The 27,628-nt window shown below is 35.8% G+C and overlaps 3 protein-coding genes across 4 annotated transcripts; 1 reads left to right on the top strand and 2 right to left on the bottom strand.

Annotated features, from left to right (window-relative positions):
- Positions 1–521: 521 nt before the first annotated feature.
- Positions 522–17,502, bottom strand: ovgp1 (oviductal glycoprotein 1). Of its 2 annotated transcripts, XM_079596783.1 has the most exons (13): positions 12,072–12,165; positions 5,339–5,413; positions 4,425–4,558; positions 4,318–4,341; positions 4,008–4,212; positions 3,844–3,894; positions 3,494–3,659; positions 2,809–2,933; positions 2,598–2,718; positions 2,318–2,500; positions 2,109–2,225; positions 1,897–2,029; positions 522–1,819 (listed from the first exon to the last, which is right to left on the bottom strand). In XM_079596783.1, the coding sequence occupies exons 3-13, from the start codon at positions 4,501–4,503 to the stop codon at positions 1,473–1,475; spliced, it is 1,551 nt and encodes a 516-aa protein (XP_079452909.1). In that variant the 5' UTR covers positions 4,504–4,558; positions 5,339–5,413; positions 12,072–12,165; the 3' UTR covers positions 522–1,472. The 2 variants fall into 2 exon arrangements, with proteins under 2 accessions (XP_079452909.1, XP_079452910.1); XM_079596784.1 differs by lacking the exons at positions 5,339–5,413; positions 12,072–12,165 and adding an exon at positions 17,245–17,502.
- On the top strand, positions 9,357–12,143 carry LOC306990887 (acidic mammalian chitinase-like; the record flags this gene model as incomplete). Its single annotated transcript, XM_079598208.1, has 11 exons — positions 9,357–9,381; positions 9,481–9,507; positions 9,670–9,874; positions 10,302–10,358; positions 10,447–10,612; positions 10,714–10,838; positions 10,949–11,072; positions 11,152–11,334; positions 11,453–11,569; positions 11,660–11,792; positions 11,887–12,143. 11 exons carry the CDS (start codon positions 9,357–9,359, stop codon positions 12,141–12,143), a joined length of 1,419 nt encoding a protein of 472 aa, XP_079454334.1.
- Positions 17,503–18,160: 658 nt separating the features above from the next.
- LOC306990885 (acidic mammalian chitinase-like) lies at positions 18,161–27,428 on the bottom strand. The gene is made up of 20 exons (XM_079598205.1): positions 27,204–27,428; positions 26,862–27,066; positions 26,674–26,730; positions 26,355–26,520; positions 26,131–26,255; positions 25,922–26,045; positions 25,653–25,835; positions 24,915–25,031; positions 24,704–24,830; positions 24,427–24,618; positions 21,220–21,246; positions 20,856–21,060; positions 20,676–20,732; positions 20,425–20,590; positions 20,196–20,320; positions 19,965–20,088; positions 19,682–19,864; positions 19,435–19,551; positions 19,216–19,348; positions 18,161–18,625 (listed from the first exon to the last, which is right to left on the bottom strand). Exons 1-20 carry the CDS (start codon positions 27,259–27,261, stop codon positions 18,372–18,374), a joined length of 2,745 nt encoding a protein of 914 aa, XP_079454331.1. The 5' UTR covers positions 27,262–27,428; the 3' UTR covers positions 18,161–18,371.
- Positions 27,429–27,628: the final 200 nt, after the last annotated feature.

Below are 27,628 nucleotides of genomic sequence, written 5' to 3'. Positions count from 1 at the left end.
ACACAATTCGTGCCTTGAGACAGGCATGCAGAAGCTGACTGAAAGAAAAAAGGAAAAGCTTCAGATTTCATTTGAAATTTTGAAGAACTATTGTCAAATTTCAGAAGGCTGTGAGAAGCTCTTATAGACAAGAACCAGAACACTCTTTAATACCATGAACGCTGTGTCCGTTGTTTGCATCTACAGAGTAGTTAAAGCGATGTGTGAACGTTTGCCAGAGTTTTTTTATTAAACTCCCTTGCGGACCCCATTGAAAATGCCTAGTCTAAACTATTTATGTGCCATATTCCAAGTTTTCAGGAGCCATAAAATAGGGATTGTGCGAGGAATAGCAGGAGACTTTTTTTTAAAGAATATTTATTTTGTGTCCAGCAGAAGAAATTTGTACAGTTCGCATTTTGAAATGGAACTTCAACACTGCATCATGGTGTTGGCGTTATAGGAACACTGAAGCGCGTGTGAAAACACAGCAATCTTGACTGGCTACTGCAGTCAGGTTGGCTAGAATAGTCGCCATACTGTGGGATTTTTATCTAATAATTATTATTCTAATAAAAAGAATAAAAGCTATTTTTGCATGTTTTATTTATAACTGACTCTAAACTGGCTCCGATCAGTCACAATATGGAATAGCCAAAAATAAACCAATACTATACAATACACAGACAATGTTGCTCACTTACTAATGTATAATTTTAATGACATCAACAATAAAATGTATAATTATGACAATAATAATAATAATAATAATAAGAAAAATGAAATAATCTTCATATTTTCCAGTAAATACATGCAACAGTACATCTTTTGTTTCACATTACATGTGTAGAGGTAATGTACTAAAACAGTTTTGTTTTAGAAAACATTTTTTTTTACATCCAACAAAAATGAGTGAGCCACTTTTCTATTATAAAGGAGTTGCTTGACTATTGACTAAAATGGCTCACAGGTAAATTAGGCTCATTTTAAAGCAGACTTTTTAAGTCATCATGAAATCAAAATGACTGTTCCAGTTTTTTTATGAAATATTGCAGTATTTGTAATACATGATTTATCTGTGCACAGTCATTATCTTTAAAAAAAATTCATGTGCCCTGTGCCTTCTTAATCTATAATCCAAACAACTTCCCCTCTCGCAGCATCTCTTCTCTTCTTTGATGATACTGTGAAAGCGGGGCAACCTGTACTCATCACAGCAATAGCAAACCGCAACTATTCAATCAATTCCAGATGGACAAAATCAATGTCGCCATACATTTTTTTCTTGTTCGAGAAGCCATTTCACTCTGATATACATCACAATAGGGAAGAAACTATGCAACTTCCGTTTCATGCAGTCAAAAAAAAAAAGTTAAGAAAATATTTAACAGTAACAACACAACAATGCTCAACATGTATCCATAAGCAGGCTGAAATAAGCTATAGAGATTTTAAAACTTGTGCTGAGTTGTCTTTCCATCCATGTTTTTACATCAAATCAGTAAGTTACCCCTAAGGCAATGCCACAGAGTTGCACTTCCTAATGTAATGAAAATTATAATCTGTGATGGTCGTGTTGTCCCAGAATGATTTAAAACGGCAGGGGTGCACCACGTGATATTTGTCATTCCTCCAGTACAGCTATAAAAGGAGTTAAGGGAATCCAGTCTGTGATAAAGTCCATCTGATCTACTTGTACAGAACTGACTTCCCAGTGCTGTAAGAGAGCTGAGAGTTTTCACACATGTTGGCGTTGAAGAGCCCTTCCCAACTGTTGCAAAAGTGTTGTTGGGAGTGCTCGTGCTTGTAGCCATGGAAGCGTACAATTCATCTTTTGCACCTGTTGAAAATAAATAAATATATTTCAGAATCTGATCATAAATAACCATAAAAAAATGTTATTTATGAGAATCTCACCAAGTATTAACCATTTCTTCAGGATGTTAACTAAAGGGTAATTGCCTTGTCCACAGAAATTTCCAGAAAAGTCATCCAGGTCGAGAGCCCATACAAATGCACCTCCAAAGCTATGTTCCTGTAAGTATTTTATCTTAACAATACAAGGTAGTTCTGTTATTTGTCATGTATCAAAGTATAACAGTATATTACGTGATTCAATTGAAATTTACCTTAATCTCAAAGCTCCTCAGATTGTCAAATCCCACCCAGTCACTGCCTTTAACAGAAAAAGGAACTTTCTGGTCTTCAATCCACTGCACTACGCCACCATTTAGGAAAAGACATATCTTGAAAAAAGAAAATATTCCTTAACTTGATATCACTGACAAGCATTTGCAAGCCTTTATAGTTTCTGTCCACAAATGATGTTTCCATTTACTTCAAAGTAAGACCACAAGCCCATCTCTTGTGTATAAGGTCCAGGAGAAGCATAGTTATTGGCTGGAGATCCAACTCCATTCTGAGAGGAGGTGAGGATGAAGGAACGTCCATATGTGGCAAAGCCCATCAACAACTTCTTGGCAGGAGCTCCCTGGAATCTCCAGTATTGTAGGGCAAAATCCTGCATGAAAGATGAAATTATGCAAACTACACAGTACCAAATTAAAGTTATTCACTGTCTTGCAACCCATGTGCTCAATATCAATCACTGTGCTTACGGTATTTGAGTTGATATTTTCCTCGTCATGGACAGCACTGTACAAAGGACTGTGATGTCTCACAATGCCATCTTTAAACATATGAAAATCAAATGTCTTGACACTAATAAAGTCCAAATACCTAGAAAAAAAAATATTTCCACATTTTTAAACTGTTTGCAACTGCCATTTTTAAACTGATCATAAGAAAGGATTGACATGTTGTTCTTACTTTGAGATCTCTTGAATATTGTAGCTCCTTTCAATGACTTCTTTCTGTGCTGAAACAGTTGCTGTGAGAATCAGTCTCGCATGTTTGTGTGACTGGCCTTCAGCTAGAAATGCCTCCAGAAGTTCCTGAAGTTTCACAAAAGTTTTTTTGGAAAAGGGTTTTATTTAGTCCTTTAGAGAGTTGTATTTTTGGCTTGTTTTAAAGCATAAACCTCAATACATTTGGTAAGATTAAAAAAAGCCAATTGCCAATAAATTGCCCAATTATGGTTTGATTTCCATCCATGTACACTATCGTTCAAAAGTTTGTTTTTTAAAGATAATACTAATTATTTGGCAAGGATGTATTAAATTGATCAAAAGTGACAGTAAAGACCATTTATAATGTTACAAATAAATGCTTTAAACTTTCTATTCATCCAATAATCCTGAAAAAATTCGAATAGAAAAGTAATTTAAAATTGTAATAATATTTCACAATATTACAGTTTTTATTTGATCAAATAAATGCAGCCTTGGTGAGCATAAGACCAACTCCAACTCCAAATGTTTGTACGGTAGTGTTAAATGTAGTGTTAAATTTATGTACCACTAAAATTGTACACAGATAAGGTGTCTCTCTGACCTCTTATGATCCATTGGAAAACTCTTGCAACCCTATTTGAAAACATATTATTAGTTTTAACCTTGCACAGAAGAGTGAATTTCAACTTATCTTCCGGACACGTCTCTGGAGTGCCCTTGTGTTCCCAGTCCAAATCCAGCCCATCAAAGTTATACTTCCTCAGAAATTCTATAGAAGACTTGATGAATGTCTGACGGTTTGGCCAGTTGGACAACATATTGGAGAATCTGGTGTGAACATGACAATGTATGGCTGCTTATTTATGTGGCTTACAAATATTTCAGATTAATTGCAAAATTACCTTTTGAATTATGTTTTTGTTTAAAAAAAAAGAAAGTTTTTAAGATATAAAAATGGTATGTTACCAGTAGAGGGCAACTTTTACTCAGAAACACAGTAAGGAACACTTACTGGCTTGAATCTTGGTCTCTGACAGACAACAAGGTCTTCAACTGAGGATTTCTTTAGAAATGAAACAAACATTTTATGAGTCTTTGTCACATAGCAGAACATTTGACAAATCAAATATTAATAAGACTAGAAACTATTAATAAGACCATGAGCTACAAACATACTTGTTCTTAAGTGCATTAAAGGTTGAATAAAGGGCCACATCATTCCACTCACTTGCAGCTATGTTATTGCCATAGTTTATAATGGCAAATGCATAGATCAAATGAGTACACAAGTCCGGGTCCACATTCTCGGGAAGGTATCTAGCAGTTCCTGCTCTGTACTGAGACCAGTTTGTGAAGTAACACACCAGTCTAGAACAGGTTACTGAGAAAAAGAGTATAAATATACAACCTATGTCAGCAGTATATTCTTTGGTGATGTAATTTGAATGAATAATCTTTCACGCAGTGGATTGATAATCACCCATACCGAACTGAAAGAGCAAATTCAGGCCTGACAAAAATGGAATAAGATCATTAGTAGATGCCTTTACATGAGATTGATATTTTAAGAAACAGATTCAAAGACAAAAATACCTGTCAAATGCGTTATTCCCCTGTTCATTTTGTTGCTGCAACATGTCCCTTTAGTTTTGAGTGATGGGGAACTCCACATGAAGTAAAGTGAGGGGAAAGACGGGGAGGGCTACACACATGTTCATTTTTCTAGCCTATAAAAAAACAGGATTTTTGTCAGATTTGGCCAATCAAGATTTACTTGATTTTACTAACAGACCAATCAAGATTCATTTATTATTACACAATTTACTTTTTTTAAATTAAGAGTTTTTTTCTTTGACAGACACAAGATGTTTCTCTCATGGTTTGTATGTCCATTCCCTTGAGGCTTTTCACAATAGATTGAAATGGAATGCTATTCAAAACACTTGAGAATACAATGAAAACTTCAAGCTACTTTATTGACCTGAGATTGTGAGGAAAAATGCGAATAAAGGCCTATACATTTTATAGTAGCCTAAATAAAAGTGTGCTAATATTTAAAGCTCTTCACGTTCAAACACAAACACCATAAATACGGTATATCTTATCTTGTCAGATAGACTTGTTACTGTACCTTATCTTAAAAAAACAGATCGTGACCTATTTTCACCTCTAGCTCTGTACCATTATTACTTTTACTGAAACTAGAAACTAGTGTAACTAAACTGCAGTATCGTTGCTTAAGTCACAGAATTTGTCATCACAAACATGATATGTTTCAGGCCTGTGGAAATTTGCCGTGTGGATAGACATAGATTTATCACATTATCCTCAACCGGATGAACTGACACATTGCTTCTGTAAGATAATACAAGGCCACTATGAGGCTAGATATCTATCAGCAACTTCTTGCTAATATTTATGATAGTATGTACCGCAGTGTTTCGCAAGACAGTTACATCAGGTCACGGTTCAATCAGATAGGGGTACATTTGTTCTTTGTAGTGTACCTTATTTTTGGTGGCGGGTGTGTCTAGACAAAGACAAGGGTCCAGACAGGGACAAAAGTCACGCGGGTCTAAATCCTGAGATAAAATGAGCACAGCAATAAAATTAAGAACAAAATCACTTGAGCTAGCACTCCTTGACATACCAGCTAGAAATACGTTTTGCTTATGTTCATATTAAGTTAAAACGCTATTTCTGAATGTTCTCCGGATGTTCAAAATGTCCAGTTATTTAGATTTAGAATATTTGCAAATATTAAAGTTACTTTTGAATGTTCTCTGAACATTCTGAAAAATAGTAACATTTTAAAAAAGTTGGGTGACCGTTTCAGAAAACGATTTATAAATAACGTTATTGTGCTAACCGTTTAGAGAACATTATTAAAGACATAACTTTGAACAAATATTTTATTAACATACTAGAAGAATGTTTGTTCAGAACTTTGAGACATGCCAGAATGTTAGTCAAAGTTCTGAGAACGTTTCCTGTTGGGACAAAATAAAAGTGTTAATACTAATAATTAGGTTATTAATAACATTATGTTTTGATTGTTTGATGATTTAGTTTAGTCTTTATGTTCTGATTTCATCATACCTCCCTCTTTATTTTGATTTTATATTTCATTCTGAAGCAGATATATTGACATATAAATATTTATATCATTCATGGCAATGTGCATTTTAATATAACCTACTGTCTTCTCAAACCGTGATAATGCAGCAATGGGCACACATGTTGTTGGTTCAAATTATACTTTCAGATTCAGATTTGTTCTGTGCCTCCTGTTTTGTCCCAGGGCCCATGAATTTCAACAACCCTGTTAAGAAAATTATATTTTTTGTATTATATTATTTACATGCTGTATTATTTATTAGTGTCATATCCAACATAATTTATAGGCCTATTGCAGGCTCCAGTACTCATGTAAAATGTCATACAAACCCAATATTAAAGTCACCATCAAATCAAGATTGACAGTTCTTATTTTTTATATGAAATAATGCAGTACATTTTTTATCCTTGCACATAATATTTTTTTATTTATTCCCATGCCCTCGTAAACTTAAATCAAAATAACTTTCCCTCCCTCTTGCAAAAATATATTTTCTCTGATGACATGTTTACTGGCGTGAGGGCGGGACAACCTGTCACTCACATGACATCACAACAAGCAAATCACAACCATCCAATCAATTCCCAATGGGCAAAATCAAGCGCTGCCGCCCTACTTTTTTCTTGTTCGAGAAGCAGTTTCACACTCGGATTTGCCACAACAGGGAAGAAAAGACTATCACAATACGTTTCATGTCAACTTTAAGGCCTGAAACATACTTTCTGCAAGCACGCGAACAGAAATGAGATGGTGCCAATATGGAGAACTAAGGACACTTAAAAAACAATAATCAATCAAGTAATAATTATTATAAGTACAAGTAATAATTATTAAATAATTACATTAAGAAAAAAAACATTTGCCAGTTGCCTTTTTTTCTGTCATTTATATATTGAAATATAGCCTATTGACAACGTTTTTCAGCAAGAATAAATACCAGTCGACCCAGTAGAGAGAACTGACTGTAAATGAAGATATTTACGCTAATTCTCCACTCAGTTAGCTTCTCCTTGCTCCTGAGACGCAGTTTGAGCTCTGAGCTAACACAGATTATTATTAAAGTGTTAGTTAAAATAAGGACATGAAGAGGGAAGCCGAAAGAATCCGCTTGTTAAATCATGACATACTGAATGATTCCGAGTCCAAGTCTCCAGTCCGATCTGTTTATGAACACTATTCATTTATAGCACACCTTTAGGCTAAGCTTTTAAAACCTAACAACATATTTTGTATGTAAGGTTGATTTTTCAGTAGTTCTTCCAGAACCGCTCTGGTTATTGTTATCAGCCTTCATATTTCATCAGGAATAAAAGACATTCTTTGTGCAACCAAATCCAGGCCTGTAAGATAAATGACACTGAATCCTCTTGTATCGTGCGTTGCTGCTGACAGTTTGACATGAGAAGAAGAAAGCAACACAATAGAGGAGAATTCTGACATCATAGTTTCATCATGGAGCAGGGAATCAAAACAAGATAGAAGTAGGTAGACAGACACTTATTGTGGTTATATTTAGATTTTAGAACCAGAGGAAAAGAGTATTCCTACCTGTGGGAGGTTTATGTCTTAAATGAAGAATCTATCTCATAAAACAAGTCAGATGACAAGATGACAAACATATATTTTGCCATTACATTCATGTTAGCTGTTCGGTGCCCAGGTTCAGAGACTGATGCATCCCTCCTTATCAACAGAGTTTAGTTGGACATTTTAGGTGGGCTTTCCAAAATATAATTTCAGGGAGTGATTGTGGAAGTAGTGGTGGTAGGATGTTTTTTATTTTTATTTAATATATCATCATCTTTCCCATCCATATCAAGGATGCCACAAAACGACTTTTCCATTTATCAGTCACCCTTGGCTCCTTGGTACAGAAGGGGCATTAAATCTTTTCAGAGTACAAAAAGTTATTTGTCATGAAATTATTAAGTGTGTACAGTCAGACACTTAACTTATGCAATGAAAGGATTAAATTAAATTCATCACAGTACTGCATTCAAATATTAGTTAATGAAAGCTGTAGATATTGTAAGGTGACAAGATTGCTGAAATGAAAACCATTTAGGTCACTGGTCAAAATGTTATTGAAATCTAACTTGTTATTATCTATGAAATAAAAAATGGGGACAATAAATTTGTCATTGTATTTGTTTTTTAATTGTTGTGAGTATCATTATAACTGGTCATTATTGCTGAAAAAGTGTATTTGAATAAAGTTATGTTTAAGTTTAGAAGATAGATTCTTTGCACGCTCTCATTAAGGACACTTTGTCATTTAGCTTTAAGTAATTTTTGTAGCTTTGTCATTTATTAATTTAAATGATGACCATGAGTCATTCAAGAGCGTATACATATATGAGTTTATTACCATGCAATATCTTAAATCATAAAGGTCTCATCAACACTTTAGTTAGAGATCTGAATTAACCGATCAAAACATCTTTGTAAAGACCTCTGCACACAATTTTGACCCCAAAAAAGTTTGATACACAACATGGACACCTTCTATTTAGAGGCCAAATATTTAGATCATATCACAGCTGAAGTAGCATTTTTTTGTCATTTGGTTTGGTTAAACATTGCTATTTTGGAAATTAGAAAATAGTTTAGGAACACATTTACACTACCAACCCAATACATAAGTTTGTTTATTTTTCACTCAGCATCTTTTTCCTGTTCTTCAGAGTATTGATTGTCTTAGAGTAATTATAATTTTTTTTAGCTTATGTATTGCACATTGTCATCATGCCATTACCAGACATCACTGTCATTTCTTCTGATACATGTTACATCATGACTAGAAGAGCACATGATTATGAATAAATATTAATATTTATGATCTTGGCACAATATTATAGACATCAATAGTATTCTATGTCAGTCAATGCATGAACTGCTCTTTATTTCATCAAATACACTATACTATAATTTCTACAAATCTGGCTTCAGCTGAACATTCTACTAGATTAAAATGTGTTAGAATTAAATGGCTAAATATTGCATATTAAAGCAGACATATTAGCATTCATGCACATTTTACCACAGCAGTTCCAATTGTTCATCTTATCTATGAAGCTTCACATAAATTGTGCTAAATAGGACAAAGGTTTTTTTTTATTTCCACGTTATTCTCATTTAAGTCCATAGTTTACAGGAGATACCATATCTTACACTATCCTAATAAAGCATCCCATATTAGGATGATGACATAGACAACACCCAACTTCTATAAAAACCTCAGAGTTTTGATGCCCGTCCTCACATTTTCCATTTTCTCTAAGGTACCCCAGGTATGTAACCATCAGGGAATTTCTTTATTGAGAATTCAACTTCAGGTTTATTTCTGCTATTAGTTTATTGTAATTAATGAAACTGATCTTTGTTTCTTATAGAAAATTGGCAATAAGATGGGGAAGCTTACACTTATAGCAGGTAATCAATTATATACATACACTGCAAAGGGGTATTTAAAGTATGCACTTCATTATTTTATTATATTTGTCATTTATCTGATATTATTGCCCATTCTAGGTCTGGGCTTGGTGTTCTGCCATGTTGGTGAGTCATTGAGTATTTATTAGATCACATTATCATATTTATCTCTTCTTTTTAATGAAATGTCTATATTTGATTGCAATGTTGAGAAGAGAGGTTATATCACAAATGCATTTGAGTGTGTAAATGTCTTGTCTAAGAGCTTCTTTGTGTATCCACAACCAGCCTTCTCCATGGAAATGGGCTGCTACTTCACCAACTGGTCCCAGTACAGACCTGGAATTGGAAAGTATACACCTGCAAATGTCGACCCTTTCCTTTGTACACACCTTTTCTATGCTTTCGCAATGATCAACCAAGCCAACGAACTTATCACATATGAGTGGAACGATGAGACTCTCTACAAAGCCTTCAATGAACTCAAGAACAGGTGTGTATTAACACTTTTCAGATGCTGAAATTCTTGAATAATTTGCAATGTTTTCTGTGAGATATTTTTCTAAACAAATACCAAAAAAGTAAGAAATTAACACTGCAGCAGTTAGACATGCTAACATAATATATACATATAATTATATATATGAAGACTTCAGATGCAAAAGCCTCAAAGTGCCATCTGAAATTTTCTTCTAGAATGAAGCTTGTATGTTTATGTTCAGTTATTTCACTTTAATGGCAATGGAAATTACCTATTAATTGTCATTAAAGTGAAATTACTGAACTTAATATACGAGCTTGATAAAAATGCTCATTTTAGAAGTAAATTTCAGATGGCCCTTAGAGGCTTTTGTATGTGAAGTCTTCATATATATATGTATATATTGTGGAATCCTAAAGTATCTCCATTATCCTCACAGAAATCCTACTCTTAAGACTCTCTTGGCTGTTGGCGGATGGAACTTTGGTTCATCACAGTAAGTATTCTGTTTTGTATTTGTCTTTTTTTGTCATGTCATTATCATATTTGAGAATAACTGAAATGCTATTTAAAATTCATCTCAGGTTCTCCATCATGGTGTCCAATGCAGCAAACCGTCAGAAATTCATTCAGTCTTCCATCAAATTCCTGAGGACTTATGGGTTTGATGGTATGGACTTGGACTGGGAATACCCTGGATCAAGAGGAAGTCCCCCAGAAGACAAACGTAGATTCACACTGCTGTGCAAGGTGGGCCCGTTTGTAATACAGTGTCTTTTTTTTAGCAAATTTTGTGGAGCATTTTCCTAACTTAAGCTCTTTTCATTTTTTATTGATCTGTCTCTTCACAGGAACTTGTTGAGGCCTATAAGGCAGAGGCCAAAGATACTGGCAGACCTCAACTGATACTGTCTGCTGCTGTATCAGCTGGTCAAGGCACAATTGATGCTGGATATGAGATTGCTGAGGTTGCCAAGTAAGTATGATGACACCAAATCATCCATCCAATCATTTTCAAAACTGCTTGTCCTATGTAGGGTCCTATGTTTAGACCCCTGCTGATTTGTGTGATAATTTTTTTTCCAGATACCTGGACTTCATCAATATAATGACTTACGACTTCCATGGAACTTGGGAAAGATTCACAGGACACAACAGCCCCCTGTACCAAGGCTCAAAGGACAACGGAGACCTGGTCTACTTTAATACCGTAAGAACTGATTTACTGTGTCACAAACATTTTTTTTTAATTCCTTCATTTTAAAATGATAACTCTATTCCTCTTTCAGGATTACGCTATGCGCTATTGGAGGGACAACGGTACCCCTGTGGAGAAACTCAGAATGGGTTTCGCAACATACGGCCGCACATTCCGTCTGACATCTGCAGATACTGAGGTTGGAGCCCCAGCTAGTGGACCTGCTTCAGCTGGAGTCTACACTCGCGAGGCTGGATTCTGGGCTTACTATGAGGTGGGAGATTTGGAAAAGCCATTTTGTCCAAAATGGAAAACAAATGGAATACATTCATTCATATTCATAAGTGTCTTTTAAACAATCTCAACATCTAATTCTGTCAATGTCTTTATAGATCTGTGGCTTCCTAGAGGGAACAACAATCCAGTGGATTGAGGATCAGAAGGTGCCCTATGCCACAAAGAACAGCGAGTGGGTTGGATTTGACACCAAGGAGAGTTTTGAAACTAAGGTACTTTTGAGTTTTAACAGGAGTTGGATTTCGTTGTCACCATTTGCCAGCAACTGACTAACAACTCACTCTTTTCCTCTTAATGTATAGGTCCGTTATCTAAAAGAAAATAAATTTGGTGGAGCCTTCGTGTGGGCGCTTGATCTGGATGACTTTGCTGGACAGTTCTGTAATCAGGGGAACCATCCTCTCATGGGCCATCTGCGCAATCTTCTGGATATCGGTAGGAATTTTAACAAATCATATTTGCAAGACTGGTTGTATTTGAAGAAAAGAAAACAATAAAAACTAATGCTTAATTAATATGCTTTTTCCAGAACTGCCTCCTATGCCTTCAACCACCACCCTTAAACCTGGACAAACAACCACAAAAACCACCACAACTACCACCACCACCACTCATGCTCCAGGACCAGGATTCTGTAACGGAAGGCCAGATGGACTCTATCCTCACCCTGAAGATCCCAACAAATATTATAACTGTGCTGGAGGCAATACTTACATTGATAAGTGTGGCCCAGGCACCGTGTTTGATGACAGCTGTAAATGCTGTGTTTGGCCCAAGAATCACTAATGTAGAACCTTCTGAAAAACATCTGCAAATTGTGAAACAGGACACTGCATTTGCATATGCACACAAATGACAATAAACATCAACTGTTTCATGTAATGGATCATTAGTGTAAACTGAACATTCTCGACTGTGTTCTCCTTGCTTAGAAGAAATCAATAAAGTGACTTGTCATTTGAGGAGAATATGAAAAAAAAAAAATTCATTTTCTTTGTGACTGATGTAAGTACACTGTTCCACAATCTTACTCAAAAACAAAACAACAATCAAAATCAAACATTTATCAAAGCAAACTGAAAAAGCCTGAAGCCAGGTTTAAAAAGAAAAGAAATCAATTCATCATCATTGAATCAGTCAGGATTTCGGGAGGTGTTGTTTGTATTCTTTTTCACCAATGTCAGAGCAGGATCTTTATGAGTTTGTTCAACAGCTGAAGCTTTCCAGTTGTCATACAGATGTGGTTCCTATAAGACTGTTTGAAGAAGGTATTGAGACTTTAGGTCTAGTTCCGTTGTCTATAGTGAATCGCTCTCTTGTGTCTGGATGTGTTCTAACATGTGACAGTTCAACCACTTCTGAAGAAGCCCTCATTAGATCCTGCAGTTGCCTATAACTATAGACTACTATCTAAAATACCTTTTATTTAAAAAATAGTAGTAGAAGAAACTCTTGGAGGTTATGAATGAAATCAATATTGTTGAGAAATTTCAGTCAGACTTCAGAGAAAACCATAGTAAAGAAACTACCCTTTTAAGAGTAACTAATGAATTACTGATGCCAGAGGATGCTGGATAATGCTCTGTTTTAATATAGTAATTAGATTTGACTGCAGCTTTTTATATAGGTCATTCAATCTTAAATTATACCTTACACAGATGGGTGGGTGTTTCAGAGAGTACATTAGACTGGTTTTATTCTTATTGGTCAAATAGAACATTTGTAGTGTCAGTTGGAGTTGATTTACCCTCCCCTTCTAATGTGGTGTTCCGCAGGGCTCCCTGTTGGGACCAATTTTGTTTTTAATTGATGTTACCTCTTGGATCCATAATCTGGAAACATCACATACATTTTCACTGCTTTGCAGAGGATTTACAGTTATATTTATCACTGCAATCCAATGATCTGACAAGCTTAGATGTCCTCCAAGAGTGCTATATATCAGGAAAATTATAAGCCATTCAGTTTTATATACTGTATATAGTTCCAGTAGTGGGATTGAATGTGAGATTGAATAAGTGCACTCAATAAAGTCCACAATGGCTGATCCCTCAAATAGTGCCCTATTTAAAGTTTTTTGGCTTTTGTATGCATATGTCAAATTCAAGTCACTGACGTTTGCCTACAGAACGACCTGGTACTGCTCCCCTGTACCTAAACTCATTACTTCAGACTTATGTGTCATCCAGAAACTTGCGCTCTGCAAGTGAACGTCGTCTTGTGGTGCCATCTCAAAGAGGCACAAAATCTCTTTCTCGGACCTTTACCATGACGGTTCCCTGCTGGTGGAATGATCTGCCAAACTCAACCAGAGCTGCTGAGTCCGTAGCCATTTTCAAGAAACGACTGAAGACGCATCTTTTTTGGCAGCACTTGATCCAGTACTACTAACACTTTCTCTTCTATTCTATCTATAAAAAAAAATTATAAAAAAAATTACATGTACTGCGTTAGATTGAACTGAGATAGCTCATAGCACTTACTAAAGTCGCTTTGGATAAAAGCATCTGCTAAATTAATAAATGTAAATGTAAATATGTTACCCTTACTGTTATCTATAAGCTAGTGTGCTCCAAAACGATGAACAATTTTCTGTCTGACGTTGGATGTTGACGTCAATCTGACGTCGGGTTCTGACGTCAACCCGACTTTCATTTCCAACTAAAATGTAACCCCTGCAAGCAAAATCATCCACTGACTGACGTTACTGCTTTCTACTCAAGGACCTTGACAGAAATTTAGTGGAGTAAAAAGTATGATATTTGTCTTTCAAATGTAGTAAAGTTAAAGTAAAAAGTTTCCAGAAAAAATAATGCTCAAGTAAAGTACAGATACTCAAAAAGTGTACTAAAGTACAGTACTCAAGGATGTACTTTCTTACGGTCCACCTCTGGAAAGTTAGATGTCTCAGATATTCTAGTCATGTTGGCTGCAAGATCCAGATATAAAACAAAAAGTGACAGAGCATTTGTGGTGAAGGCTCCAATATTATAGACTGCCAATGGATATTAGATGTGCAATCTGTGTCTGTTTTTAAGTCTCATTTAAAAACATTTTGTACAGACATGCTTTTATTACTTTGTGAAGAATTTTTTTGTGTTTTGGATCCTTTGGTTTTTGTAGTATTTTTTATTTGTTTTATTATGTCTGCCGGATATATTTTATTTTATATTTTATAAATGTATTTTTACATTTTGTAAAGCACAGCAAATAGCTTTAAAAGTGCTATATAAATAAAATGTATTGTAATTATAAAACTGTCAAATATTAACCATCCATGTTGAAATGATTATAGTAAAAACTGTAATAATTCCCTAACATGTTTATTGTTTATTGTCTCTGATTAACTTAACGGTTGTATTATCTTATATATTACTGCCATATGGACATTACTTTGACACCCTCATCTCTGACTGATAACATAACTGGTTGTAACACTGAAACATGCATTTTATGTCAAGCTGCTATGAAACAATATGTATTGTGAAAAGCGCTATACAAATATACATGAATTTAATTGAATTACACATAACAGAAATAGCAAAACAATAATTTAGCTCTGTGCTTTTGAGGATTAATTTATTCCAATTAAATGACTTTGCTGTGGATGACAAGCATGAGTCAGTTCTTTCATATTTTAGACTACACTAAGAAGTCTAATTAGCTAAGCACCTCAATTCATAACATCAATTTTCTGCTTTAGATTAAGCCTGATTAGATCATCACCTCATGATGGATGTTGAAGGTGAAATGCTACATTTCATTTCCATGTTCAGTGATGACATTTAAAGGGTTCAATATAAACTAACAACAGTTAGGGTAATGAATATGATACCAGAGATTCAGGGAAGTGCAGAATGTATGGTCAATAAAAGCAGCAGATTATCAACGTACATTATCAAGAGTCTTGGATACCAGATAAATATCATGTATCCACATAAACAGGACAGAAACGGGAGATGTAAAAGGCAATAAATTTAATCTGACTAGAGCGCTTATTACTTTACATGTATAAGGCACAGCTACTCAGCCTATTTTGAAAACTTTTTTATGATATGAAGCACATTTTGGGTTTGTTGAATGTTACTTTTAATTTTGTTCCTTTTCATGTTGCTTTTATTTTGAAGTTCTGTTTGTTTGTGCTGTAGAGCTGTTCAGTGAACTAGCATTTTGTGTTTTTCATGTGTGTTGTATTGTATGACTGTTTGTAATGGACCCTTTTCACTTTCTGGGGTTTAACACCGTATTGAATTTTTTGAATTCCCATTTGCTCCAATAGCAAAAAAAAAAAAAAAAAAAAAAAAAGTGTTTCTAAGACTTTTCCAAAAGAAGAAAAAATATTAAGCGATTAATTACTGTGGTCAGGGAAGAAAAAGCCGTTGTGTTGATAGAAACACCCACACAGCAGTAGTTTTCTGAAATGTAATGCCAAAGTAATATAAAACACACACAAAAAGGAAAATATAAAAAAACTTTCCTAGATTTACTATGTTAATAACTGTCTGTAAAAATGGTCCATTGAACTAATATGTGAAAGTATCTTTAAGTAATATTACCACAGACTTTCATTTGCTCAAGTCCAAAACAGCCATCCTAGGAAATTCCCTATAAACGCAAGGCAGGAAACAGAAACAGAACTACTGTTCTTCTCCCCTGCTAAAGTTTGTACTTCAAGTAAAAAAAAAAAAACTTTGCTTAGCAATATTACATTGTGTTACATCCACCAGCTGGAGTGCCCTTGATTTCCACTCGAGGGCACTCCTCCTGTCGTCTTGTTGGCTTTCCCATCATGAGCTACACTTCCCATAACTCATTGCCTGGGCTCATTTAGTAGGGGCGTGTCCAGGAGCTCAGGGGCTCCAGTGCGTCATCGAGCCCCCGTTTTAGCCCCGCCCAAAAAATCCGGAACACAGCAATGGTGAAAATTTCTTTAACGGTCTCCACAATTCAGTACTTCACAGTTCACAGTCTTTGTAATATGTTTTAGCAATACATTTCTAATATTTATAATGTTCATGTATAATGTTTTTTAGAATTGCCTTTACAGGGACTTTACCACAATGCGCATTAGCGACATCTGGTGGTCAGACTTGTTTTCACACCATATCTAACAAATCATCGCAGAGCAGAAAAAGCATGTGACCAAACAAGGAAGTCTGTGACATACAAGAGTGGAATCAATCTGGGATCAATACAGTTCTATATAATCTGATCTAATCTATTCTAAATTAATTGTGCCAATGAGACCACCACAACAAGTCACTCGTGTCATGTGTAGCCTGGTCAATGGTTTCATGTATTGATCATTAATATAAAAAACACAAGTAAGTGATCATAATTCGCTTTTGGCTAAGCCACGCCCTAGAATGTAGATTGACCAATCACAGCGCAGCCAAGAACGAGCTCCCACAGCGGTCCGACACTTTTTCACAGCGCTCCATTGACTTTAACACAGGCGTCTCATATTTTTGGTCTCGGCAGGCGATTACCGTCGTAGTTTTATCAGAAATATGGTTAAGCGTTGTGCCTGGGGCATTTGTAACACAGATACGCGTTTCCCAGAGAGGTTGGAGGGGGGTGTCCGTTTTTTCCCCTTCCCAAAACCGAAGTCAAATCCTGACAAGTGTCGTCTTTGGATTAAACTGTGTGGACGTCCTCAGCGAAACCCCTCAAGATCAACAAGCTCACTTTTGCTCTAAGATAAATTTAGCTTTTAACCGTACTGTGAATTTACACTAGTTAGACAGTTTTAGGTTATGATTTCGGTTCTCTACCCTAATTGTTGATGCGCTAACGTTAGCACACGCTGCAAATAAATACAACTTTAAAACACTCGCGTAGTCCGTTTGCTTTGTAATAACGATTATAGAAGTGAATAGAGACATACCCAGCTTTGCATGAACAGTGTTTCTCCTGATATTGTTAGTCCCAGCCTCCGTCTCGATTAGGATATGCGGCGGTTCATTTTTTGACTGTGACCGTTATGATTTTGCCTCTATTTGGATGGTTTGTTGTTGCTCGCGTTTCACCTGTATGTCTTGAATAAAGCCTTCGAACGCATACTGCAGCCCCTTTTGCCTACTTCTATCGGACACTTTATTTGCTGCTTTATAAAAGTTGGATAAAATTTCAGCAGGAAGAGCCGTCACAGCATAAGCCATGTTGATACCAAACCAGAGCCCAGATGAAGTTGTCGGAGGTAGCAACAGTAACTAAGGGGGGCGGGGCTTAGCCAAAGGTGAATTAGGATTGACGTGAGTAGAAATCTTTTGGGTGTTCTTTTTTTTTTTTTTTTTTACAATTTATGTTATAGGGAAGTATAGTGTTAAATCATTTAAATAAATAATGCCTTCTCGATAATAATTTCCCTTTTATGCATCAGGTGGGGTTTGAGTTTTCTCAAACCAGCTGTTCCGACCTTCGGATACTGCATCATGTTGGAAGCTTCAAACGATTAATCATCTTATATGAAGATGTGGAGTGTCAGTTTAGAAATGGAAAACGACTAATTAACTGATTTTTCTCGCCCCAAATTGCAGATATTCTGCTTGGACTGCTGAATTCTGTCTTGATTGTTGACAAAACATATAAGTTTGTCCATTACATAATGAAAGTGATAATTAAAAATCTGGCATGTCATGGAACACTGTTTTGTATTGATCCCGCATCATGCATTCTGTTTTGAATGCAAGATGATGTAATCAAATGTACCCAGAATCTCGTTTGATGGTTGCATGTTGTTTATTCGTGAAGTAAAAAAAAAAAAACCCAGTTAAAGTGCATTGTTACTCATGCCAGTCATATTAACAGATTTAGTTATTCAAAAAGAAGCAATAAAAACAAAATAAGCATTATACACTAATAAAATACACTCAGATGGAAAGATAAAGCACAAGAAATTATATTCAGTCTACACTAATTTCGGAATAGCAGTTTGGATTCACTCATGTGCTGAAGCAGTTTTGCAGTGTCCTGTCTCACTGTGCATAGATGTTTTTTCACATTAGCGATCCCTTAGTGTTTAGGCCAGCCACAGCATTTACAGCTGTCATCAAACACGGTGCCTGGGCCACACTTATCCATGTAAGTATTGCCTCCAGCACAGTTATAATATTTGTTGGGATCTTCAGGGTGAGGATAGAGTCCATCTGGCCTTCCGTTACAGAATCCTGGTCCTGGAGCATGAGTGGTGGTGGTGGTAGTTGTGGTGGCTTTTGTGGTTGTTTGTCCAGGTTTAAGGGTGGTGGTTGGTGGCAGAGGAGGCAATTCTTAAAAAAATAAAAATAAAGCTATGTTAGCATTAGCTATAGGACCAAGGACTGATTTGGGGGTCTCCCACTTGCACATTCTTGCGTCACATATAGGTTAAAGTTTGATTTTCTTATACATTTTAACCCTTCTGAAGTGATACTTCTAACGAAATACAATTTGGTAGGTGTCATTGCCCTCTTTGTCTGAGTATGCCTACGAAGTTTTGTGGCGCCACCCCCTACTGGCTAGAAAAAACGAAATAATTTATAAACATGCTAATAACTTTCCAAAATTTTGGAAAATTCAAGGAATCAAAAAAATTCCTTGACTCACGTGATAACTAAAGAGTACAATGTTGTCAATTTATACCAAGGTCAGCCATAATACTTTACATAATACGTCTGCCATTTTGCAGTTTTCCACAGACTGCCTGAGCAGCTTGTGGTGAACAGCGCCACCTAGTGATAACAATTGAGAAGTTTGATCCTTTAGATACATTGATCGTTTGTATTCAGAACGATTTGGCTATAGTAATAAAAGAATATCACCTCTTGACACACAATGCTCGATGTCAGTTTGAAACTCAAGAAATTGTGAAAATTCCTACCGATATCCAGAAGATTGCGCAGATGGCCCATGAGAGGATGGTTCCCTTGATTACAGAACTGTCCAGCAAAGTCATCCAGATCAAGCGCCCACACGAAGGCTCCACCAAATTTATTGTCTTTTAGATAACGGACCTATACATTAAGAGGAAAAGAGTGAGTTGTCAGTTGCTGGCAAATGGTGACAACAAAATCCACCTCCAGTAAAACCTCAAAAGTACCTTAGTTTCGAAACTCTCCTTGGTGTCAAATCCAACCCACTCGCTGTTCTTTGTGGCATAGGGCACCTTCTGATCCTCAATCCACTGGATTGTTGTTCCCTCTAGGAAGCCACAGATCTATAAAGACATTGACATATTAATTCACAGAATTAGATGTTGAGATTGTTTAAAAGACACTCATGAATATGAATGAATGTATTCCATTTGTTTTCCATTTTGGACAAAATGGCTTTTCCAAATCTCCCACCTCATAGTAAGCCCAGAATCCAGCCTCGCGAGTGTAGACTCCAGCTGAAGCAGGTCCACTAGCTGGGGCTCCAACCTCAGTATCTGCAGATGTCAGACGGAATGTGCGGCCGTATGTTGCGAAACCCATTCTGAGTTTCTCCACAGGGGTACCGTTGTCCCTCCAATAGCGCATAGCGTAATCCTGAAAGAGAAGGAGAGTTACCAATTTAAAATGGAGGAATTGAACATTTGTTTCGTTATTTGTTTTCCCCTTTTTCATGACACAGTAAGTCAGTTCTTACGGTATTGAAGTAGACCAGTTCTTCCTCGTCCTTTGAGCCTTGGTACAGGGGGCTGTTGTGTCCTGTGAATCTTTCCCAAGTTCCATGGAAGTCATAAGTCATAATATTGATGAAGTCCAGGTATCTGAAAAAAAAATTAGGAGGGGTTTAAAACATATGATCCTACTACATACTTTAACCTCAGTGCTCTGCCAATTTGAAAATGTCATGATTCATTGTCATCATACTTACTTGGCAACCTCAGCAATCTCATATCCAGCATCAATTGTGTCTTTACCAGCTGCGACAGCAGCAGACAGTATCAGTCTCCTTTTTCCAGTAGCTTTGCCCTCAGCCTCAAAGGCCGCAACAAGTTCCTGTGAAGACCAACATAGATAAATAAACATAAGTACATAAGAGATTAAATAAGTGAAGTGCACAATATTTGCTTAAAACGACACTGGATTACAAACGGGCCTACCTTGCACAGCAGTGTGAATCTTTCTTTGTCTTCTGGGGGACTTCCTCTTGATCCAGGATATTCCCAGTCCAAGTCCATACCATCAAACCCATAAGTTCTCAGGAATTTGATGGAAGACTGAATGAATTGCTGACGGTTTGCTGCATTGGACACCATGATGGAGAACCTGAGAAGAATTTAAGGAATAATGTTTTTGCATTTCATTCGACCAATTTGACAAGATAAAGCAAAATGTTTTACTGAGTACTTACTGTGATGAACCAAAGTTCCATCCGCCAACAGCCAAGAGAGTCTTAAGATGGGGATTTCTGTGAAGATAATGGAGATGTATCAGAATTTCATAATATTTGGATTTTTTTCTTTTTTGGTATCTTAAAATCTCAAAACAAATGATTGAAGAATTTCAGCATGTGAAAAGTGTTAATACACACCTGTTCTTGAGTTCATTGAAGGCTTTGTAGAGGGTCTCATCGTTCCACTCATATGTGATAAGTTCGTTGGCGTGGTTGATCATTGCGAAAGCATAGAAAAGGTGTGTACAAAGGAAAGGGTCGACATTTGCAGGTGTATACTTTCCAATTCCAGGTCTGTACTGGGACCAGTTGGTGAAGTAGCAGCCCATTTCCATGGAGAAGGCTGGTTATGGATACACAAAGAAGCTCTTAGACAAGACATTTACGCATTGAGATTCTCACTATACACTATACTATTCTGATTTCAACATATCAGTGATTAATAGTTCATTAAAATCGATGTGATTTGATTACATGATGCAATAGATACTCAATGACTTACCAATATGGCAGAACACCAAGCCCAAACCTAGAATATGCAATGATATCAGGTAAATGACAAATATAAAAGAATGAATAAAACTCATACAGTGTATTTTGACATATACCTGCTACAAGTGTAAGCTTCCCCATTTTGATGTCCGATTTTTCTGTAGGTAACAAAGAATAGTTTTAATAATTACATTTAAACTAATATCAGAAATAAAGATATTAGTCTGAATGACATTCTGACATACCTGGGGCACCTCAAGCTAGAAAAATCTGAAGACAAATTTCAGGACCCCTGGGTTTTTATAGCAATTGGGTGTTGTCTATAGGCCATATAGGATGATTTATCAGGATGGTGTAAGATATGGTATCGCTTGTAAACTATGGACTGAAATGACAATAAAATATGTAACTAAAATACCTTTGGCCTTTTCAGCACAATTTGTGTGAAGCTAAAATCCTAGATAAGATGAAAAAATGGGACTGATGCAATAAAATGAATGCAACGAATAGGCATGTCTGTTACACTAATGGGGATTTAGCTGGAGATATTAACTTCTACATATTAAAGAAAATTCAGCTGAGGCCAGATACAATATTATGTATTTACTTAATATATGTAGAGTCATTATGCAAGAGGAAATGACAATGTTTGATAGATATAAAGGGAAATAACAATGCATTTGTATCTATAGAGATTATTTATAATACTTTCAGTAGATAATACATCAATTATTTCTATTAATAGTAGTATTTTTTATCCTACCTAACTGATCAAAAATGCTACTTTAGCTGTGATTTCAAATAGCTATAAATATTTGGTAACTAAATTAAAGGTTTCCGTGCGGTTTGCAAATCAAACTTTTATGGGGTCAATATTCACAGAGGCTTATATAAGAAATTTATCTTTAAAAGGACAATTTTCTTATATAAGATTGTGGTGCTATCAGAACCACATAATAAACTGTTGTGATGCTTTCAAGCTTATCGCTCCAAAATTAGTATAATAATTGGTATTCCCCTTTTGTTTTGGAAACCAAAACCAAACAACAGACATGAATTGTGCTTATCATTAAACTTTGGCAGTGTCAGATTTGTCCTCATTTTTGTGCATTAATTGTGTAGAATATTATCAAATTAAAAATATAAATATACCATATAAAAACATAGTAAAAGGTTTATAATAAGAGCTAAGCTGTTGAGATGTTGAAAGAGAAAATCAGTGTTGAATTGCTTATATATTATCACTGGTACCTTGCCGTGATGTTACAGTGATGTACAGTAATCAGTGTGAAAAGATGAAAGAACATTAAGAAAAAGCAGTACGGAAGATTAAAAAATAGGGCAAAAACAACAAATTATGACTGTTTAAAAGAACTCGTAGAAATTAACACTTTAAAAAGTTATTTAGGATTTACATTTTAAATTTCAAACTTTGAAATCTCACATTCAGTTCAAAAAGTAGGGTTAATAAGATATATATATATATGTTTTTTTAAATTAATGCTTTTATATTGCAAGGATGCATTAAATTGATCAAAAGTTAAAAACATTTTTTAACTATTTTAATCATTAGATAACAAAAACATTAAGGAGCATTTTCAATATTTCAATCTATATGATTTCTGGAGGATCATGTGACCATCACAAAAATAAATGACACTTTAAAATAGAAATTATTTCACAATATTAGTGTTTGTGTATTTTTGAAAATATAAATTATCTTGGTGAGCATAAGATACTTTAAAAGACATATACTGACCCCAAACTTTTGAACAGTATTGTGTAAGTTTAAAGATATGATTATGGTCATTCTTGGGAAGATCTGGATTAAACTGGGATGGTTAGGTGGGTTGGGTTGGGGGGCTTTATTTCATATTGATTAATATCTGTATAACACAGCTATAATATGTTTATATACATTTGATCCAATATGTGCTTTAGAAAATGCTACATGGTTTAATAGAAATTCAATAAAAAATTGTTTAAAAAAAATAAAAAGATATGATTATGGTATCACTTTACAAAAGGTTTCATTTGTTAACGCAAGTTAACTACATGAGTTAACATGAACATGAGTTAACATGAACATGAGTTAACATGAGCTAACATTAACTATAATGATCAATACTTCTACAAAATTTTTGAATATTAATCTCAACATTTACAAAATTTTTAAGATCAAAAGTATATCTGCTAACATTATTATTGCACTGTGAACTAACATGAACAGGAAAAATGTTTAATAGCTAACATTAACAAAGGTTAATTAATGCAGTACAAATATATGGCTCATTATTAGTTTAAGTTAATGCATCAACAAACGAAACCTTTATTAAATCACACACTTATTTCACTAACATTACATACAGTATTAGCCTAAATGCATTAATAACTTTTAATGCATGAATGAAATGCATAATCTTTATTAAACAATATATTTAGCCACTGAAATAATGATCAAAGACAACTTAACTGCATGCGAATTTCAGATAAAAATGTATCTAATCTTGGGTCAAATGAAGTGTCAGATATCTGCAGGTTTATTATCTCAGCTGTCCTTATGTTTGTGTAACATATCAGAACAATCTTTACGACCTGGCAGGCATTTGTAATTGCATAACTATACTCTTCAAGTTACTTTGGTGAGCAGAATTATGCCAGAGGGCACTGTACATTACTGTACATTATATTCCTTGGGATTCAGATTGAACTGCTATCATTACACAATGCAATACACAAATTGATAATGCATTAAAATGACCTATTCTCATCAATTGAGATTATTAGTGGAGAAACTTAAATGGTAATAAACTGGTTGAAGATGTGCTTGATGGATGGTGCACATAAAATGAATGATGACACTGTACTGTCTGTAAAACTCTATATCTGTGAATATATATATATATACTATTTTACTTTCAGATGATCAGTTTAAGGAAGAGTTAACAAGTCAGATTGCTATAAATATTTTATTCAAAGTGAAAGCAAAAAGAGGACATTGTTTTGCTGCACAACAACAAGAGTTGGACATTATGACTTGTTAAATTTCAGGAAAAATATCACTCTGTATGGCTACGCATACTCCCCCCCACCCCACCCCCAAATCATGAGCATTGGATAGTTGGAAGAAGAGGTACATCACAACAATAGGAGACTCCTGGAAGCTTTATTGAACATGAAGAGCAGATCTGAACTTGAGCTCAAGGCCAATCACAACATTTACAGTTGTCAATAAAGACCAGACCGGGCTGGCATTTCTGCAGGTATGTGTTTCCACGGAAACAGTGGAAGTAAGTGGCCGCGTCAGCAGGGTTGGGGTACAGGCCATCTGGTTTACCAACACAGAAAGAGGCGATGGGGTCAGCGGTCGTGGTGGGACGTGGTGTAGTGGTGGGCTTGGGTGGGAAACCTTTGAAAAGACATTCAGAATCACATTAAAACATATAACAGAAGACAGAATAGATGTAATGGTCTTCATAGTCTAAAGTTTTTACCTAGTGAGCTGCGCAAATGGTTGACAAGAGGGTAAGCTCCGGTGTTGCAGAATCGCCCAGAAAAATCGTCCAAATCCAAGGTCCACACTGAAGCTCCGGCCAAGTTTAGGGAGTTAAGGTACTGTACCTGTTCAAGCAAATATTAAGGAAAGTTTGTCAGAATTTTGTCAAACAATTCAGTGCCTTAAATTCTGGAAAACAGTTGATTTACCTTAGCAGTAAAGCTTTCACGGTTGTCAAATCCGACCCAGGCCTTTCCTTGGACTGCATAGGGCACCATCTGCTCATTAATCCATTCAATAGTGCTACTTGATTCCATGGGGCAAATCTGTGAACCAAACCACACTCATTATTTTTTCTCTTTCAAAATGTACATAGATTAGGCAAATCACTGTGTTTTGAGTGGTAAATTATAGACTTCCGATCCGAGAGCATAACATATTTACAATTCAAGACACATTTAGAAACTAAACACTTATCATATTGCCAGTTACTTTTTCTATTTCTGCTACATCAGTGAAAATATATATATTTTTTTAAACAGCACATTCGCTGAGTAACAAAGTAATGGTGTTCCCGAATGAATCGTGTTTTTGAACGAATTGTTTGAGAGAACGATTCAATAACTTACTCATGAATACAATCACTTATTTTGTTCCAAAATGAATCAGTGATTTTAAACAAATTGAATGAATGATTCAATGACTCACTCATCTTTAAAAACTATTTAGAACGGTCACTTGTCGCCACCTACTGGCATATCAATGCAACCTACAGAAAGAGTCGTTAATTTAACCATTTGACGTTGATAGTTGTTACGGTATTCACTTATTTGTATGCAAAATTGTCACAAATTGGTCATGAATTTAAGTGCCACTTGATGTTTTCTGAAGTAAACCCAGTTGAGAACACCTGTTTTAGATCAAAGTTAAAAGTAGCGTGTTGAAACCTCATAATAGGACCAGAAGCCTTCTTCGCGTGTGTAGGGTCCGGCATCGGCGGCGCCTTTGGCTGGGGCTCCGAGACCTGTTTCTGAGGTGGAGAGCAAGAACGTGCGTCCGTATGTGGGGAAGCCAAGAAGCAGCCTGTCAGCGTGGGCTCCACTGCTGAGCCAGAAAGCCACAGAGGAGTTCTAAGCAAGAGAGAAAGGGATGTGCTAAGAGATCTCAGATTACAAATGACGGATTGATGGATTTGATTGATTGGTTTTGAGCTTACGATATTGTGGTCAAAGACGCTTCCACTGTCAACGGAGCTGCGGAAAAGGGGACTGTTGTGCCCTGTCAAGGAGTCCCAGTGGCCATGGTAGTCATAAGACATGATGGTCAAAAAGTCCAGCAAACTTTAATGATAGAAAGAAGGAGAAAGTAAAAAAAAAGCTTTCATGGATACACATTATTGTAGCTCGATGAAACTACCAAACATACCCTGAAATTTCAGCAACCTCATAGGCTTTAACAATAGTGGACTTGATGCCGGACACTTTGCATGAGAGCACCAGAGGAGTTTTCTTCGTGTCTATGGCTTCTTGTTCAATAGCGTCTCTCAGTTCCTGAGAATTTTCACACAACAGGAACATGGTCAGACCTAAAGTCATTTGCCTTATCAATGGAAATTAAAGTGCATCATATTGACATTCTAGTCTTCTGACCTTGAGTAATGTAGTAAACCTCTGCTTGTCGTCTGGTGGGCTGCCATTGTGACCAGGGTACTGCCAGTCAATGTCCATACCGTCAAATTCATGGAGACGCAGGAACAACAATGCAGAACGGATGAAAGTCTTGCGGGTCTCTGGTGTGGACACCACTCCAATGTATCTAAAGTGCAGAAAGAGACGTGTTTAAGTAACTCTCGTTGTTTGGGTTGGCAGCTGGGGATTTATGATTTAACTAAAAAATATATCATTTTTTATCATTTTACTTTATATTATAGTGTCATGTTATGTCACAGATATATTGTGTTCCACTTACGGACTGACGCCATTGACCAATCCTCCAACAGACAGCAAGGTCTTCAATGCAGGATTTCTATTCAAATTCAAAAACGATATGAAATCGATCAGTTCAACTGTTCAATAGCAGTCTCAAAAATAGATCACAAAAGGGTATGAATTCATGTGTGCAATTATGTTTTTTAATGCATTGTGTATATTGCTTACACTTTTTTCAGGTCATTCAGTGACTTGTACATCACGTCATCATTCCATTCGACGGTCGTGATTTCATTACTGTAGCTGATGCTTGCCAGAGCATAGACCACATGAGTGCAGAGGAACGGGTCGATGTTGTCTGGCAAGAACTTCCCATTGCCAGGTCTGTACTGGGACCAGTTGGTCATGTAGCACACCAGCTTTGTAGAGGCCACTTTTAGAAACGATGATGTTATTAACAGCTAAGTCATATTTTGTCTATACTCATCATCCAGGAATATTTATGATGGATCCTTATGCATTCATTTTATTGGTTATATATTTGACAAAAAAATTACTGAAGGTTCTTACCAATCTGCACTGTAAGCAAGATGCCCAGTCCTATGCAAAAGACAACATGATTACACATAAAAAATAAACTAACACACTTACAGTAAATACGTATCTTTAATATGAAACATACCTGCTAAAAGAGTTAATTTGGCCATTTTGGTCTCGATCCAAACTGGTATTCTTCAGAAACAGAGCTGTAAATATAATAAATGAAATTGAATTAGCAATTACACCAGCAAGCCAAGTTTTGCCATAGTCATGAAAAGTAGTGTGTGCGTATAAATATTATTTATAAAGTAAGGAATGAGACATAGGAAAGGTGTTCTCTTTACCTGTGTCAGCTGCACTGAGAATGAGCAGTTTGGTGAAAATCTGTTCAAGATCGTGTATACTTATACATTATTAATAGTTCCAAAGTACAGGTGATAAGTGCTAACTTCACC

This window comes from Phoxinus phoxinus, assembly GCF_949152265.1.
Source record: "Phoxinus phoxinus genome assembly, chromosome: 22".
Lineage (NCBI taxonomy): Eukaryota > Metazoa > Chordata > Actinopteri > Cypriniformes > Leuciscidae > Phoxinus > Phoxinus phoxinus.
Note: the sequence above shows the minus strand (reverse complement) of the source record. Positions and strands in the feature narration are given on the sequence as shown.

Excerpts from the sequence above, each read along its gene's own strand:
- ovgp1 (XM_079596784.1), bottom strand. The coding sequence starts at position 4,503 with ATGTGGAGTTCCCCATCACTCAAAACTAAAGGGACATGTTGCAGCAAC. Across the intron at positions 4,342-4,424 it reads GGGAATAACGCATTTGACAG|GCCTGAATTTGCTCTTTCAG; the intron begins GTATTTTTGTCT and ends CATTTTTGTCAG. Across the intron at positions 2,030-2,108 it reads TGAGGAGCTTTGAGATTAAG|ATAAAATACTTACAGGAACA; the intron begins GTAAATTTCAAT and ends TGTATTGTTAAG.
- LOC306990885 (XM_079598205.1), bottom strand. The coding sequence starts at position 27,261 with ATGTGTAATCATGTTGTCTTTTGCATAGGACTGGGCATCTTGCTTACA. Across the intron at positions 26,731-26,861 it reads CTGAATGACCTGAAAAAAGT|AAATCCTGCATTGAAGACCT; the intron begins GTAAGCAATATA and ends GAATTTGAATAG. Across the intron at positions 19,865-19,964 it reads AACTGGTCTACTTCAATACC|GATTACGCTATGCGCTATTG; the intron begins GTAAGAACTGAC and ends CTTCTCTTTCAG.